This window comes from Pelodiscus sinensis, chromosome 3 (genome assembly GCF_052426305.1).
Source record: "Pelodiscus sinensis isolate ZL-2025 chromosome 3, ASM5242630v1, whole genome shotgun sequence".
NCBI classification, from domain to species: domain Eukaryota; kingdom Metazoa; phylum Chordata; order Testudines; family Trionychidae; genus Pelodiscus; species Pelodiscus sinensis.
The window spans coordinates 76,982,879-76,999,567 of NC_143054.1; the positions used below are offsets into that span (position 1 = coordinate 76,982,879).

At 43.5% G+C, this 16,689-nt stretch overlaps 1 protein-coding gene across 1 annotated transcript in view; it reads right to left on the reverse strand.

The window, feature by feature from the left end:
- The window catches only part of PREP (prolyl endopeptidase), a 164,892-nt gene that overhangs the window by 26,129 nt on the left and 122,074 nt on the right, over positions 1–16,689 (reverse strand). Inside the window, exon 11 of the mRNA XM_006118459.5 lies at positions 8,554–8,690. Coding sequence (XP_006118521.1) covers positions 8,554–8,690 — 137 coding nt within the window. The remainder of the gene's footprint in view (positions 1–8,553; positions 8,691–16,689) is intronic.

The following is a 16,689-nucleotide window of genomic DNA, read 5'->3' on the forward strand; positions in this document are numbered from 1 at the left end:
TGACCCAGCAGTTATGGTGTAGTATTTAGCAAATGTGTGCTTGGAGGACCAAATGGCTGCTCTGCAGAGATCAATGAGTGGAACATCTTTGAGGAAAGCCGTAGATGCTGCTACCACTCTGGTGGAATGTGCTATTACTTTTTGTGGTGGTTGCTTGTTATGAATGACATAACAGGTATGTATGCATGAGGAAATCCATTTGGAAAGCTGGTGGGAAGATAGGACTTCACCCATGGAGCTTTCAGCTATGGTCTAGCGCATTTTTGCAAGGACCTGCTCCTGCTCAGAAGGTGAGGGCATGCCGGAGGGCAAGCGTGCAGAGAGATGCTTGCAGTGCATTCTTGTGTGGTTTGAGAAAGAAGGTAGGTAAATAGATAGGTTCAGTGATGTGGAAGGAGGATGCTATCTTAGGCAGGAACTCGGGGTAAAGTGACTTTATCTTTGGTAAAAATGGGGTAAGAAGGGTCGGCCATGAGGGAAGCTATTTCTCCAACACATCTGGCTGATGTGATTGCCTCAAGGAATGCCGCTTTCATGGACAGGTAGAGGAGAGAACACGTGGTCAATGACTTAAAGGAGGCCCTTGTGAAGTGCTTGAGGACGTGGTTAAGGTCCAGGGTGGAAATGGGAGTTCTAATCACGGAGTATGTGCTCTGAATGCCTGCTGAAGGATGGAGGGAGAATAGACTTTCCGTTTGAATGGGATCCTTATTGTGTGGCATAGAACAGCACTGTGGATTTTTAGATTGGTGACAAATAGCATCCACAACAAAGGAGTTCTGTTGTGGATGGGGAAAATAAAAGTTTGTGTCTTTGGCAGGTACAAAATACTTCCTGACAACTCTTTTAATTTGTGGGCGATAATGACGCCGGTGTTTGCCAGACTGTGGCAGCTGGCTTTAAAATAGTGTCATCCAAAGGCAAAGCAATCTTTGTGCTGGCAGAGGACAGCAGGATCCTCACGAGTTTTTGCTGTTTCTCCTGAACTTCCTAAAGGTCAATTTCCTGGGCTGCAGCTATTCTTCTGAAAAGTTTCTGAAACTGTTTCAGGTCATGGCAGGGGAGGGCAAGGTTAGCTGGTATGACTTCCTCAACCAGTGAGGAGGAAGAGTTATGCAGAAGGAACCTTTGCTCATCATCTGTGGGATCTCTGGAGGTTCTTCATCCTTGACCATGCCCTGGGTCTGGTGTGTGTGGGGGACCTGATTGCTTCCGTGGCCGGCGTAGACTGTGCAGTATAATGCTGTATGTAGGAGGACCATAGGTCCCATGGTGGCCACTGGCCAGTGTATGGAGGTGGTGAGTATGGCTATGGTTGCCATAGCAGTGGTGGGGTGATACATGGTGGGTCTGCTTTACAGGTCCAACTCCCAGGGAGACCTCCTTTGAGTAGGTGAAGACTGCTGATAAGAGCATCTGCTATCCTGAGGTTCTGTATCTGGGTCTCTAAGAGAATGACGGTGCTGAAGTTGAAGGAGAGTGGACAGAATGGTCGGTGCTGAAGAGCAGTGATTGCAACACCGAGTGAACCTCTGTGTCACTACGTCAGAGGAAACACAGGGTACTGAAGACTGCTTCGGTGCGATCTTTTTCAGTACCAGTTTGGCCTTTGTAGGTATATTAAGAGCTGGTACCGAGGTCTGTGCTGGTGTCATTGGGGGTGGCATGTTGGTGTGGGTCAGCTTTAGTGCTGGATCCCAAGGCAGCATGGTCAGTGCCGTTGTGGATATTCTATGTCTCGGCTCCGAGTTTGGCCACTTGTGTGTTGTTGGCGCCCATGCTGAGGAGGGGCTGGGGGTGCCTGGCTTGTCAGCAGTGCTGGCTCTGGTGGAGCTCAGAAATGCACCAGAGATCTGGTGGGAGAAGCTCTCATCCTACGAGACCCTTTATCTACAGATGAGGAGGAACACTTTTTCAAAGTGGCAGAAGCTTTATCTTTATGACCTGCCTTGTCAGAAGTAGCAGGGTCCTCAGCTGAAGGCTTGAGGTATCTTTCAAGTAGGATCATTTTCAAGTGGTGTCTGTCAGACGGGCATGGGGTCCTTACAGGTGTCACATCTTTTAAATCCTGGTGAGTGAGGCATGATGGTTGGTTGAAGGATGAGAGAAAAAAATGGGGGAGAGGGTCCAAAGGATGGGAAGATCCGGAACCAAAAAAGAGGTGGGCTTTTTTTAAGAAAAAAGAGGATTAGTTAAAAACTGGGATGAAAAAACCCAAAGTTTCTGTGTTGTTGCTCTTTCATAGGTGAAGAGAGGGTGACTGTGGAGAGCTCCATTTGCTGCTGAGAACAATAGAGAAGGAACTGCATGGACTGTGCTGCACATGTTATCCATGGGCACCAACGGCACCACCATGTGCTGACTGCGCATGCATGGCAGGGCATTGCTATGAAAAAGTCTCTGATCGCTGGCGTGAAGACGCACCAGCACCTGAAGTGGCACACCCACAGAGACAGTACTTGAAGAACCATAGTAACAGCTGCCGTTCCCTTTTTGCTAGGATACCTTTTAAAAAGATTGTTAACAACAAAATACCATGTCAACATACACAATGCAGCTACTGCCCAAAGCACTAGTCTATAGCTGGGGAATCACTGAACTAGATGGCTTAATAAGGGTTTCCCTGGATGAAAATGCGTGTAGGGGGAAGGCTAGATTATGAATGTGTGTGGTGGGGAAAGAATAACTGGAAACTGTGTGTTGAAGGGAGAAAGCCTGCATGAGTTGAGTGTGTGTGAGACTGAAGGGAAACAGAGAGAGAGAACATCTTGGGCATAGTTTGCTAGAGTGGCCTGTGGATGTTTGCTTCTACTGCCACCAGGGAAAAGGAAATTCATATATATATTTTATTAATACACAAAATTGTATTAAAACATCTCTGAGGCACGTTACAATTTCTCATTCAAAGAGAAGCAAACCAACAAGGCAGCTCCTCAGGCTTAAGAACCATTAATATAAAACACAAGCTGGGTGACATTTTACTTAATTGAACAAAGGATAACAAACTGAGTGGCCAGGAAGAAAAAAAAGAAGAAACTGGAATGCCTTGGACTTTTTGTGATAAGTTACAGGAGCACTGAGATCAAATACAAATTTGGAGTATTTATCTTAGCAAGAAAACCACAGTCCTTCAGTTTTTAGAGACAAAAGGACTGTTATTCAATGGAGACCAGAAATAAAGCTGAACAATGATGATTTTTTCCATTACATTTAGGTTTTTTCAGTATATATCTTAGGCAAGGGCTATGAAGTACTATAATTTCCAATTTATTGTGTGCAAAAGATCAGAGTTTAATTTTTCTGCTAAATTGTTCTAGTGCAATTTTACTCTCTCAACCCATCCTGTTTGTCTTTCTCCTCCGACATATAGACTGTAATCGTTCTTTTGTTATTGTTTGTACAACTCTACCTTGATTGATGTTCTTAAGCACTACCGCAATGTAAATAATACATAATCTTGTGAGGTCTTGTGAACTGGATTTTCTGTGAATAATTAAAAGCAGTATGATACATTTATCAACTGACTCTATGGGAAACACATACTCTGCATCACAATCTGAAATCAGTGATACATGGAGAAGGAGGCGAAATATCTGAAGGGTGATACTCACTTACCATGCTGACCTATTTTATTCATTCCCGTCATGTATCAATAACTCTCTCTACCTACAAAATCTGCAAGTGGCCTGGAACCTAAAACTGTTTTCTCTGCATGTCATGTGGACACAGTAGTGGTCAGCAGAGATACCTAAGCTGGATCTCCATCAGTAGAAAAAAGTGAATATCTGGCATGCAATGCATTCTCCAGGCCTTCAGAATTCACTTTTGCCTCAACTCTAACAACCAGAGTTTATATGCTTTTAGGATGCACAATAAGGTCTCAACTTTCTTCCCCTGCCCAAGTGGAGCTGGGTATAAAGGAAGGGCTGGCAATTTTGTTGTGCTGTTGCAGGGACTCTGTGGAACTCAGTTAATTACTATTATATTAACAATCATTGGGCATTTTATTTGATTGGGAGTGGGGTGGGATTGATTAAACTTTTTAATTTGTGTACTCTTAAAAGATTGTTAGGAATGCCTAGAGCTGTGCTTCTCAATTGGTGGTCCATGGTGACTTTTTCGGTCCACAGGAACATTGTGCAAAGTCACATGGCGTGAGCAGGCGCCACTGTTAGGCTGTTTTATGCCGTGTTCACAAGCACGCAGCTTGTCATCCATAGCGTCACCTAGGACGCAACCAGGTTGTGTTGCCAGTAACTTCCATCTGAGGCTCTGAGTGTCAGTGTAGTTGCCGCCATCGTGCTGAGCGGCTGCTATGCCGTTCGTCCTGTGCTACATGTGCTGTTTTACAGGTGGTGTAGTTTGTTTATAATGGCAACGATAGGAAGAAATGTCCTCTGAATTCTTGCGCTTGACTACATCAAATTCAGCTTTACGGGTCAAGAAAAAGAAGGCGTGGATTTGCCACAATGTGTTATTTATTTCAAAGTCTTGGGGAATGACTCAATGAAGCTGGCTAAGCTGAAACTCCATCCAGAAAAGTGGAACCCCAACTAGTTGCAAAAGGGTGAAGATTATTTTAAGCGGCAGTTATCAGGTCTGAAACGGCAGAGCCTCGACTCAACAAGTGCATTCTACAATAGGACAAGCAATGCAGTGCACGCTTCCTACATGGTTGCATAGAAAGTTACACAGGCCTAGCAGCCTCATACCATTGTAGAGCAACTTGAGCTCCCCTGGGCAAAAGAGATGGTATGGCTTGTTCTTGGCGAGGAAGCAGCAAGGAAGCTGAATGATATATCTGTTGACATAATGATATAGCTGCCCAGGGAGGTTGTGGAATCCCCATTTCTGGAGATATTTAAGAGTAGGTTAGATAAATGTCTATCAGGAATGGTCTAGACAGTATTTGGTCCTGCCATGAGGGCAGGGGACTGGACTCGATGACCTCTCCAGGTCCCTTCCAGTCCTAGTATTCTATGATTCTATGAATCTTCATCTGCAAGAGAAAGGTGAAAATCTGTTCTCCCACTAAAGCATCATCGAGGCTTTTCTTGACAAATTGGAACTCTGGATGGTAAGAGTCGAAGGGAATAATTTGGTTCAATTTCCTTATGTGGATGCCATGCTCGGGGAAAAGGAAGCCATTTGGGCGCAAATTCTCAATCATTTACGGAAGCTAAAAGACAAATTCCAACGACAGTTTCCAGAGGTGGACAGGACAAATGATGGATTATCTTTCATCAGGAATCCATTTACAACAGATGTTAATAGTGTTCCAGAGGATCTGCAAGAAGAATTCTTGGATCTGAAAAATGATTATGTGGCTCAAGATGTGTACCAGCAGTCTACCGTAGAGAAATTTTGGGCCAGCATGACCGGGAGTTACCCAAATCTGTCAGCACACACAGTCAGATTTCTTTTGCCATTTGCATCAACTTATATATGTGAGAATGGATTTTCATGTTTGTTGCATGTGAAGTCCAAACAGAGGAATCAGCTTGCAGTGGAGAGCAATATTCATTGTGCATTATCAAATACCACTCCAAACACTTAAAAGCTTGTCAGTGAGAAGAGAATCCAAAAATCTGTTAGTAAGAAATAAAATTTCAAACCAAAATGTTCGTTGCCTGCTCTTTTTTAAACATGTCTCAAAAAGGAAGAGGGCCACAAACATTTTTTGATTGGCCTTGTGGTCCGTGGACTGAAATAAATTGAGAACCACTGGCCTACAGCATTAGGCAGGCTTACTTATTGTACAGTAGAACTCCATTGGTCCAGCAGACAATGCTCTGGCACTCCTGATGGTCCGGCACCACCGGGAACCCGGAAGCGCTTCAGCAGCTGGACAATTGGAGCTGCTTTGTGCCAGGCTTCCCTGATTCAGCCGCTGCTGAAACTGACCAGCAGCTGAATCGGGGAAGCTGGGAGCAGAGCAGCTGGGGTACTGCCGGGTTGGTCCCGTAGCGCTGCCCCTCGGGGCTGTGGGACCAACCCGGCAGCACCCCAGCTGCTCTTGGGGACGCCTGGGGCAGAGCTGCATGATCAACGGCTGACTCCAGAGCTGCTCTGCCCCGGGCTTCCCGGAATCAGCCGCTGGTCAGTTTCAGCAGCGGCTGAATCGGGGACGCCTGGGGCAGAGCAGGTGGGGTGCTGCCAGGTTGGTCCCATAGCACCGCCCCTGGGCGCTGCGGGACCAATCTAACTGCACCCCAGCTGCTCTGCCCCAGCCATCCCCAAGTTAGCCAAGGCGTCAGCACCCAACCCGACAGCACCCCAGCTGCTCTGCCTCAGGCGTCCCCAAGAGCAGCTGGTCAGCCAAGGCATCAGCACCCAACCCAACAACACCGCCCCTCGGCGCTGCGGGAGCAACACGGTAGCACTCCAGCTGCTCTGACCCAGGCGTCCCCAAGAGCAGCTGGGGCGCTGCCAGGTTGGTCTCGCAGCGCCGAGGGGCAGCGCTACCAGACCAACCTGGCAGCACCCCAGCTGGTCTGCCGCAAGCATCCCAGATTCAGCCGCTGCTGAAACTGACCAGCAGTGGCTGAATCGGGGACGCCTGGGGCAGAGCCAGACTATCGGAAGGGGGGGCTATGAGGGGTCTGGAGTGGCACCCCCCCCCACCCAGACCCCTCATAGCCCCCTCTTCCGTTAGTCCGGCATATCTGATAATCTGGCACCCCCTGGGTCTTAAAGGTGCTGGATTATCAGAAGTTTACTGTACTTTGTAAGTCTCTAAATGAAATATATCCAGCATTTGCTTCCCCCATGTACCTTCCCCAATATATTACACCGCATCACACTCTATTAGGAACTAATAAATCACTAGTCAAATCTTATTTACATAACTATTGTAAGCTATTTAGAGTATATAATTCTGCTTTACATAAACCATAGGAAATTAAAAATGTAGCTTCTGAAAGACAGCTGAAAAGGGCATTCCAATAATCTCATGATACATCATAAGAGTATGGTCCATTGTTATACACAATGTATTTGATATGAAGGACCAGACAATTATAAATGCTATCTGCAAATATAATCAGACTAACCATGAAAGAATAAGGTCTGCAAAGTATTTCATGAGATTTTTCCAACTTTAATGCAAGAATTTTAGCATATAGCAAATTGCTGTAGCTCTTACTATTGTATGTAAATTTAACAGGGCAGTTTAGCGAGAGATTATTTTTGTGGCATGATGCAAATTCATTGTCTAAAGAAGCTTTCTTTACCCTGTCTTGCCATTTATTTATTTTTTTCCAAATAGCTTGTATCTAGCAGGATTTGATTTGTACTGGAAACTGTCAAATAATCCCGGTGACATATTTTGGCAAGCCTAGATAAGAGTTCACTTGGTGGTGAAGTAAATGTTGTTTCCCTTTTAAAAGATGATTAATGGTCAAGCAGGCTGCTGTGGACTGGAAGCCCCGTTTCAAACTTATCACTTTTGATCTTTGATGCACTGATTTGTATTAACCCCCCTTGTTTTCTTTATTATATTATTAATTAATTTAGAACAGATACAACCCCCCCTTTTATTCTCATTCTCCACACATACATATTTGTATTACTGAGAACAGATATATTCTAATGTCCCAGTTCAGCAAAATGCTTTATTTTAAGCCCCTAATCAATCCCTTTGAGTGCAATGAAGAAACCACTGAGGAAGTGTGTCCATACTCAAATGATGAAGTGCTAGTCTGGGACTCAGGAGATTTGGGGTTTGACTTCCTGCTTTGCCACACACTTGCTGTGTCATCTCTAGCAAGGTGCTTGTCTCCTTCTACTTCAGCTCTTCATCTGTCAAATGGGAATAATAGCACTTCCCTATCTCATAGGGGTGCTGCAAAAATAAATACATTGAAGACTGCCAGTCTTTCGTAATAACATTGAGTTCCTAGCTGGGCCTCTTGCTCTCTCTATCTCTTAGAAGTTCATGGTAGGCTGAAATTTTCTTTATTATATTAATATGAATTCATTTAGGTCATACTCAATCGAATAGAATTTCCTGGTTGTTTTTAAAGATTCCAGAAAATTAGCTGATATCTCAGCCAAAAATTGTTTAAGGAAGTTATAGACAGTATTAGTAAAGGTGACTTTGTACTGGTAACTTGTGCAGGAAGTTCTTACCTTCCTACACATAAAAGAGCTTGCCATATTTTATTAAATGGCTAGCTTGTACTTTTGTTTGTTTCAGTGACCATGCTTTATTTTTTGAATGATGAGGAACATTCCCACTGGTAAGTTCCTGGGACCATGTGCATCTGCTTATGGACTTCACATTAGGAAAAGTTTTTTCAGTAGTTGGTACATCATTAGTTTAAAGGAAGGGAAGTGCTACAGATGTTTTTAAGGAAAACACATCCTGTAATGTTTTCCCTTGGGATGAGCCGATTTGTTTGGTTCACAAAGGCACAAAAGAGAACATAGGAATTGCTATATTGAATCACACTCAAAGCCTATTGACCCCAGAAACCTGTTTTAATAGTGACCAATGCCAGATGCTTAAGAAGAAGGTGTTGGAACAGTAGCTGTCAAAAATGTCCTGCTTACCTGTAGCTTGGAGTAATAGATATGTTGAAACCCCCATAGCCATATAAGAAAGCAGGATGAGAACCATCCAATTTAATTCCCTTCTTGTGGATAATAAACATCGGGATCTTGGTACCATCTTTGCTGGGGTAGAAAACCTAGGACAACACAGAGGAAAGATGTTTGAAGTATTGTTAGTTTTGGGAAATATTTGAGAACTCACAAGTAGCTATTTTCATGCTTTTGTTGTACATGGAAACAAGTCTGGGCATTGTCAAACTGTAGTCTTTCCCCTGTAATTTAATAGTTTATTACTGCAAAAATAGAGAAAGGCCATTGCTATCATCCAGGGGGTAGGTGAAATGTCCCTAACTTGACTGAGAGTTCTAAAAAATATGCCCCAAAATAAAATCAAACACCTTATTGGCCATTATTTTTCAAAACTTGCGGTGATTGGGATGCTCCTGGGCAATTGGAAAAAGGCAAATGTTGTGCTCATCTTTAAGCAGAACCCAGAAACTATAGAGCACTCAGCCTCAGCCCCTGAAAAGAAAATCACCCCCAGCAAGTTCATAGATGACACTAAGCAGATTTACCTATACGAGAAGCCTGGGCAACAAAACAGGAAGAACTGGAGGCCCTGGCCCAGTCCAAGAAATATGATTTAATTGGGATAACAGAGACTTGGTGGGATGACTCGCATGACTGGAGCGCTGTCATGGAAGGGTATAGACTGTTCAGGAAGAACAGGAAGGGGAGAAAAGGAGGAAGAGTTGCACTATATGTAAGAGAGCACTATGATTGCTCTGAATTCCAGTATATTGAGGGAGAAAAACCTGTTGAGAGTCTATGGGTTAAGTTTAGAGGTGCAAACAACATCAGTGATGTTGTGGTTGGGGTCTACTACAGGCGAATCAGGTGGATGAGGTAGATGACGCTTTCTTCAGACAACTGAGAGAAGTTTCCAGATTGCAGGCCCTGGTTCTCGTGGGGGACTTTAATCACCCTGACATCTGTTGGGAAACCAATACGCCAGTATACAGGCAATCCAGCAAGTTTTTGGAGAATGTTGGGGATAACTTCTTGGTACAAGTGCTGAAGGATCCGACCAGGGGCTGTGCGCAGCTTGACCTTCCGCTCGAAACAAGGAGGAACTAATAGGGGAAGTAGAGGTGGGCGACAACCTGGGAAGCAGTGATCAGGAGATGGTAGATTTCAGGATCCTGACCAAAGGAAGAACAGAGAGTAGTAAAATACACACCTTGGACTTCAGAAAAGCAGATTTTGACTCCCTCAGACACCTGATGGGCAGAATCCCCTGGGATGCTAACATGAAGGGGAAAGGAGTCCAGGACAGCTGGCAGTATTTTAGAGAAGCCTTACTGAAGGCACAGAAAGAAACCATCCAGATGCGTAGCAAGAGAAGCAAACATGGTAGGAGGCCGGATAGGCTTACAGGGGAAATCCTTGGTGAACTTAAGCACAAAAAGAAAGCTTACAAAAAGAGGAAACTCGGACAAATGACCAGGGAGGGGTTTAAATGTATAGCTCGAGAATGCCAGGGGGTTATCAGGAAGCCGAAAGCGCAATTGGAATTGCAACTGGAAAAGGATGTGAAGAACAACAAGAAAGGTTTCTACAGGCATATTAACAAGAAGAAGGTAATCAGAGAGGGTGTGGGGCCCCTACTGGATGAAGGAGGTAACCTAGTGACAGATGATGTGGGGAAAGCTGAAAGTACTCAATGCTTTCTTTGCCTCTGTATTCACGGATATGGTCGGCTCCCAGACTAATGCGCTAAATGACGCAAGATGGGATGAGATGGACATCCCTTGGTGGGTAAAGAACAGGTTAGGAACTATTTAGAAAAGCTAAATGTACACAAATCCATGGGTCCGGACTTAATGCATCCAAGGGTACTGAGGGAGTTGGCAAATGTCATTGAGGAGCCTTTGGCCATTATCTTCGAAAAGTTGTGGAGATCAGGAGAGATCCCAAATGATTGGAAAAAGGCAAATGCAGTGCCCATCTTCAAAAAAGGGAAGGATGATCCAGGGAACTATAGGCCGGTCAGTCTTACCTTGGTTTCTGGAAAAATCATGGAAGGGATCCTTAAGGAATCTATTTTGAGGCACTTGGAAGAGAGGAAAGTGATTAGGAATAGTCAGCATGGATTCACAAAGGGCAAGTCATGCCTGACCAATCTGATTAGCTTCTATGATGACGTAACTGGTTTTGTGGACATGGGAAAGTCAGTGGATGTGATATACCTTGACTTTAGCAAGGCTTTTGATATGGTCTCCCACAATATTCTTGCCAGCAAGTTAAGGGAATGTGGATTGGATAAATGGACGGTAAGATGGATAGAAAGTTGTCTAGAAGGCCGGGCCCAGCGGGTAGTGATCAACGGCTCAATGTCAGGATGGTGGTCAGTTTCAAGCGGAGTGCCCCCAGGTTCAATTGTAGGACTGGTTTTGTTCAATATATTTATTAATGACCTGGATGAGGGGATGGATTGCACCCTCAGCAAGTTTGCAGATGACACTAACCTAGGGGGAGAGGTAGATATGTTTGAAGGCAGAGATAGAGTCCAGAGTGACTTAGACAAATTGGAGGATTGAGCCACAAGAAATCTGATGAGGTTCAACAAGTACAAGTGCAGAGTCCTGCTCTTGAGACGGAAGAATCCCAAGCATTGTTACAGGCTGGGGACCAACCGGCTAACTAGCAGTTCTGCAGAAAAGGACCTGGGGGTTACAGTGGATGAGAAGCTGAATAGGAGTCAACAGTGTGCCTTTGTAGCCAAGAAGGCTAATGGCACATTAGCTTGCATTAAGAGGAGCATTGCCAGCAGATCCAGAGCTGTCCATTATTCCCCTTTATTCGGCTCTGGTGAGGCCACAACTGGAGTATTGTGTCCAGTTCTGGGGCCCCCACTACAAAAAGGATGTGGACGCATTGGAGAAGGTCCAGCAGAGGGCAACCAAAATGATCAGGGGGCTGGAGCATATGACCTATGAGGAGAGGCTGAGGGAGTTGGGTCTGTTTAGTCTGCAGAAGCGAAGAGTGAGGGGAGATTTAATAGCAGCCTTCAACTTCCAAAGAGGATGAAGAAAGGCTGTTCTTACAGTAGTGACAGATGGCAGAACAAGGAGCAATGGTCTCAAGTTGTGGTGGGAAAGGTCCAGGTTGGATATTAGGAAAAACTATTTCACTAGGAGAGTGGTGAAGGACTGGAATGGGTTGCCTAGGGAGGTAGTGGAGTCTCCATCCCTAGTGGTGTTTAAGTCTCGGCTTGACAAAGCTCTGGCTGGGTTGATTTAGTTGGGATTGGTCCTGCCTTGGGCAGGGGGCTGGACTTGATGACCTTCTGAGGTCTTTTCCAGCTCTATGGTTCTATGATTCTATGATTCTACTTTTCTGGGGTTCTGGAGTAACCTTTCTGTAGGTCCCCCTTAGGCTCTGAGGTGGGGACAAAAATGAGGGGTTCAGTGAGTGGAACAGGGCTGCTAGTGAGTGGGATAGGGATGGGGGTGCAGGATCCGAGAGGGAGTTGGGATACAGGAGGGCGGGAGGATGTGAGATCCGTGTGGGTAGTAGGGTGCAGAAACAAGCTGGGAGTAGGGTGTCTGGCCAAGGGTGAGGGAGCAAAAGCAAGGGAGGGTGCTGTGTGTGGCCACGAGGGAGGATGCATGAGCAACAATAGATGCAATAGCAGGATAGGGGTAGGATGTCTGACTGGCAGGGAAGGTGCAGGAGCAAGGGAGGGTATAGGAGCCAGCTGGGGTTGTGGGGTCTTGACGGAGGAGGAGGTGAGTGAGGGGGATTGGAATGCAGAGATCTGGGCATGAGGAGGGGCGCTTACCTGGCTTTGCGACCCCATTGCTCTCAAGCATGGTCTCCTGCTGCTCCCATTGGCTGGCCAATGGAAGCAGCATGGAAAGCCTCCAGACAGTGCATCACTGTGCTGCCATTCCCCCGGCGGAGGGCTGGGGAGGGCGGGAGCAGCAGCGTGTGGAGCCGCTTGCTCTGCTTCTCTTTGCAAGCCAGTCTGGTGGAGAAGGCTGGGGCTTTTTTCACAGCACCCCCTGTCCCCTTTGTGCCCTTCAAATGGGAAGCCAGAGCTGGTGCTCCAGCCTCATGGCAGTGTGGGCTCCCTGCTGCAGGTGATAGGGGGTGGCTGAGCTTGAGCAGCGGACCACATGTAAGGCAGCTGTGGACCACTGGTGGTCTGTGGACCACACTGAGAACCACTGTATGTACGTACATATGTACGTACACACACACACACACACACACACACACACACACACACTCTCTCTTTTTCTCTCTCCAACTTAATGGAAAATGTCCATGAGAAGCTGGATGAGCCTGGATAGTGGCAATGGGAAATGGAGCCTCTCAAACTTTTGGTAGCAGATCTAAATCAAGTCTTGGGTTGCTAGAAATCAAATGCTGCTGCCATCCAACTGCTGCTCAGTAGACTATATCAAAAGTTTTTCACAGAATATGTACCAAATCTTAACAGGTTTTTTTTTTAGGACCTCTTCCCTTTTGACTTTCATTTTTGACTGCATGATATTCCAACGACAACTACATACATTGCTTATTTGTAAAAGTAGTATCAGGTAAGTATTTAATGTATTAATGTATTTTAGCTGTCTTTTGATGAAATTTAGCAGCTGGAAACAAGGAGTACAATAAGACAGAACCAGCTAGCTCTCTGCAGACCACCCATAAAAGTTCTGATATACAAGCTGAAAATTACTGGTCTTCATGAACTGAATCTGAGGTTGTCTCCTGTCCAGCAGACAAGTGTTCACATCACAAACATTATTCTGAGATTGCCAAAGGATGGTATAAACCTGAAAGCTGAACTCATGAACTTTCAACTTCTCTGGTTGTTCTACACATTAACATAATTTAAAATGTTATTTTAGTGTAACACCTTTTGTTATTTCAGTTCAAGTCTACCTGTGGATACTCCTACATAACATTAAGTGTGTCCTGTGTTGATTTCAATAAAAAAATAAGTTGAGCGAAACGACATTCTTAATTTGAAACAAGAGCATCCACACAAAAATGTGTGAACTAAACCCAATTGCTTTGGTGTATTTTAGCTCCTAGAAGCGCCCAATGAACTTAGATTTGAGGCACGTTGAGGACAGCAGTTTGCACTGTTTCTACTGTGTGCTGTATTTGTTCTATGGATAGACAAAAGATTTTAAACACCAGGAATACAATCAGGTTCTTTCTAACAAGTATGCAGTGTTGTTGTTTTTCAAATAATTTTTAATTTCTATTTCATTGGTGATGATGCATGGGATTAATCCCCATTTCCAATATTTAAACAGATTTGGATTAAAAATTTTATGAGTGAATCTCCAGTTAATGGCTGCTTGTCCTAAACCTTTCAGTTAATAACAATATAACTTAAGAAATTATTCTTCATGACTGAGCCTTTTAGCATCATTATTTACAGCCTCTGTTCTAATTAAAACTAAAAAGAAACAAAAGCAAATGAAATTTGTTACATGGCTGCCTGCTTTCAATCTTTTTGCCTTCAAAGGAAAGCTAGACACCCTCATGTTTATGACACCATACTGTACGCGAGTTATTTTTAAAGTTATCCAATGAGCTCCAGCAGAAATATGATCTTTTCCAACACTTGCTATTTAGTATGTATCTTTATCATGAGCACTGTCTAGCTGTAAAGTGAATAAATACAAAAGCCTTCATGGTCTCTCACTTAAATCCCCCTCCCCACACACACCAATTTTTGTTTCATCAGGTCTAAGCAAATACAAGTAATTTCACAAATGATATAAACAAACAAAGCATACCTGCAGGAACTTCACCTCTGGAAAGTTTACAAACAGAAGATTTCTTTGATTTACTATTCTAGTTCATATCATATACCATTTGTGAAATTTAGGGACAGAGTCTCACGTCATTTTTGCCCATCTTAAAATTACATTTCTAGCTATTGTCATGACCATAGCTGTCACCCATGAAACATATGCCAGAAATCACTGAAAAGTTAAAGCTATCAAAAGGTGGGGGTTTTTTTGGGAGGGGGCGGGGGAAAGGAGGGTGGCTGTTTTTTTTTTTTTAAGATGCTCATTTAAAAGCTCGCAGGAGTTAAATATTTCTGGGAAGATAAAATTACAGGGGCAAAGACCACTTCCAAAAACTTCATCAATTGATTCCAATAGATACACCAATTTCTACCAATTGAGGATCTGGCCTCCAAATCTTTTCACCAACTGTAGTTGGCTGATCAGTTACTTTGCCCTGTGTGTTATTACCAGCAATTTCCTTCCCTTTTTCAACACACGAGCTTTTCTAACAACTGCTTGAAGACTGATTTAAGAGGTTTTTTTTTTATCATTATCACCGAAGATTAAAAATTCCTTTAAATGAAAAAGACAACAAAGAAAACAGAAGATCAAGGTGACATTGCTGTTCAGAATTTAAAAGTGTTTTGCTCCAACTATCTTTGTTAAAATAATGATTAATCTCCTTTCCCTTTCCAACACAGAGGGGGTGGAGAATCAATTGAGGACACACTGAGATTTGTGAAGCTATTTATCTTCTTCAAAAAGACTATTTTCAACTGTTTCCATCTCATCTTAAATTTGGTACTTTCTCTGAAGTAAGACTATCAGTTGATTCATAGGACCAATAATGGGAAGTGTTTCTATCTGAGAGATTAAGGTAAACTGGAAAGGGCAAGCCCTGAAGAGAGAAGAATGTCGAGTGATGGTATTTCATGCCTAATTTTAGACTCTGACAGCATTTACTGGAGAATGTTTACAAGAGGGTACTACTGGTTTCTATTTTATCGAAGCTAGGAGAGATCCACTTGTGCTAGTTATAGTATATTAACCATTGCGAATATACTTTAAAAATAATAATAGATGTAAGTCTGTTTTGGGTACAGTATACCAAAAAGGGAAATAAAAAAACCTGATGAAAACACTGACAAGGCTTCAAATAGCTTCCCTTACAATATGAGATAAACTTGAGTATGACTAAATTTATTGGTGGAAGTAAGACTAAAAGTAACCACTCAAAATTATAGTCCTGCAGCAAGCAGTTCTACATTGTTGAGAAAGCACCCTTATTATATACAATGCAGTGTGCTACTCTGGAGCGTAAAGAAGCTTTGGAATGGTTTTAAATGTAACTTCTGGTGATTTTAAAGATCCTTTATGCTGCTGGAGAAGTGCAAAGACCTTTTTGTGTAAAACAAGAAATAGGATCCCTATTTTGAAGCACACAACACTTAAGAAAAGCAGAAGAAAAACTTTAAATCACACAATATTTTAAGAAAGTCTTCTGCAATTCAATACAGTCATTTTTTAATCATCATCATTAAAGAAATCCCAAATATTGATTTTAAAGAAACTCGCATTCCAGACTTGGTTTTATTTTAAAACTTACCACATTCACCATTCTTAGGCTCCATCTACATTGTAACCCTCTCGCGCAAAAGCCTATGCAAATGAAGTGCAGATAAACACACTGCCGTTCATTTGAATAATTAATTAGGGGCCATTTTTGCGCAAGAGGCTTTTGTGCATCCCTTCTTGTACAAGAGCCGTTCTTAATTTTTTCAGGAAGAATGGCTCTTGCGCAAGAGGGGTTTTTGCGCAAAAAGGAGCTGTGTAGTTGGCTCCTTTTTGCACAAAAGCTTCTTGCACAAAAACGGCCCCTAATTGATTAGGCAAATGAAGTGAGGCAATATGTTAATCTGCACTTCATTTGCATAGGCTTTTGTGCAAGAGGGATGCAATGCAGACATAGCCCAAGTGAAAAAGGTAACTTGGTTAAGTCTATTTTTTAGATAATTTTTTCACCCTCCATCTTGGCTTCTCTAGAACTCCGATTATTATTCACTCATGACTTTAGACCTTATGCTGTCTCTTAGGTTTTGATAGCTCCTCTAAATAATGAATGTCAAAAGCACACCTTCGACACCAAAAACCTCACCTGTTCCAGGAAGTTTTTCAGCGCTATTTAAGTTCTGATTTCTTAAGGCAATTTTGGGCCTGAGGCCGGGCTTCCAGGACTTGGCCTTCTACTTTTTATACAGGTTTTTGTTCTTTTTACTGTTATTTTGAAACCATTTTATATACAAGCGAGTAAGAAGAA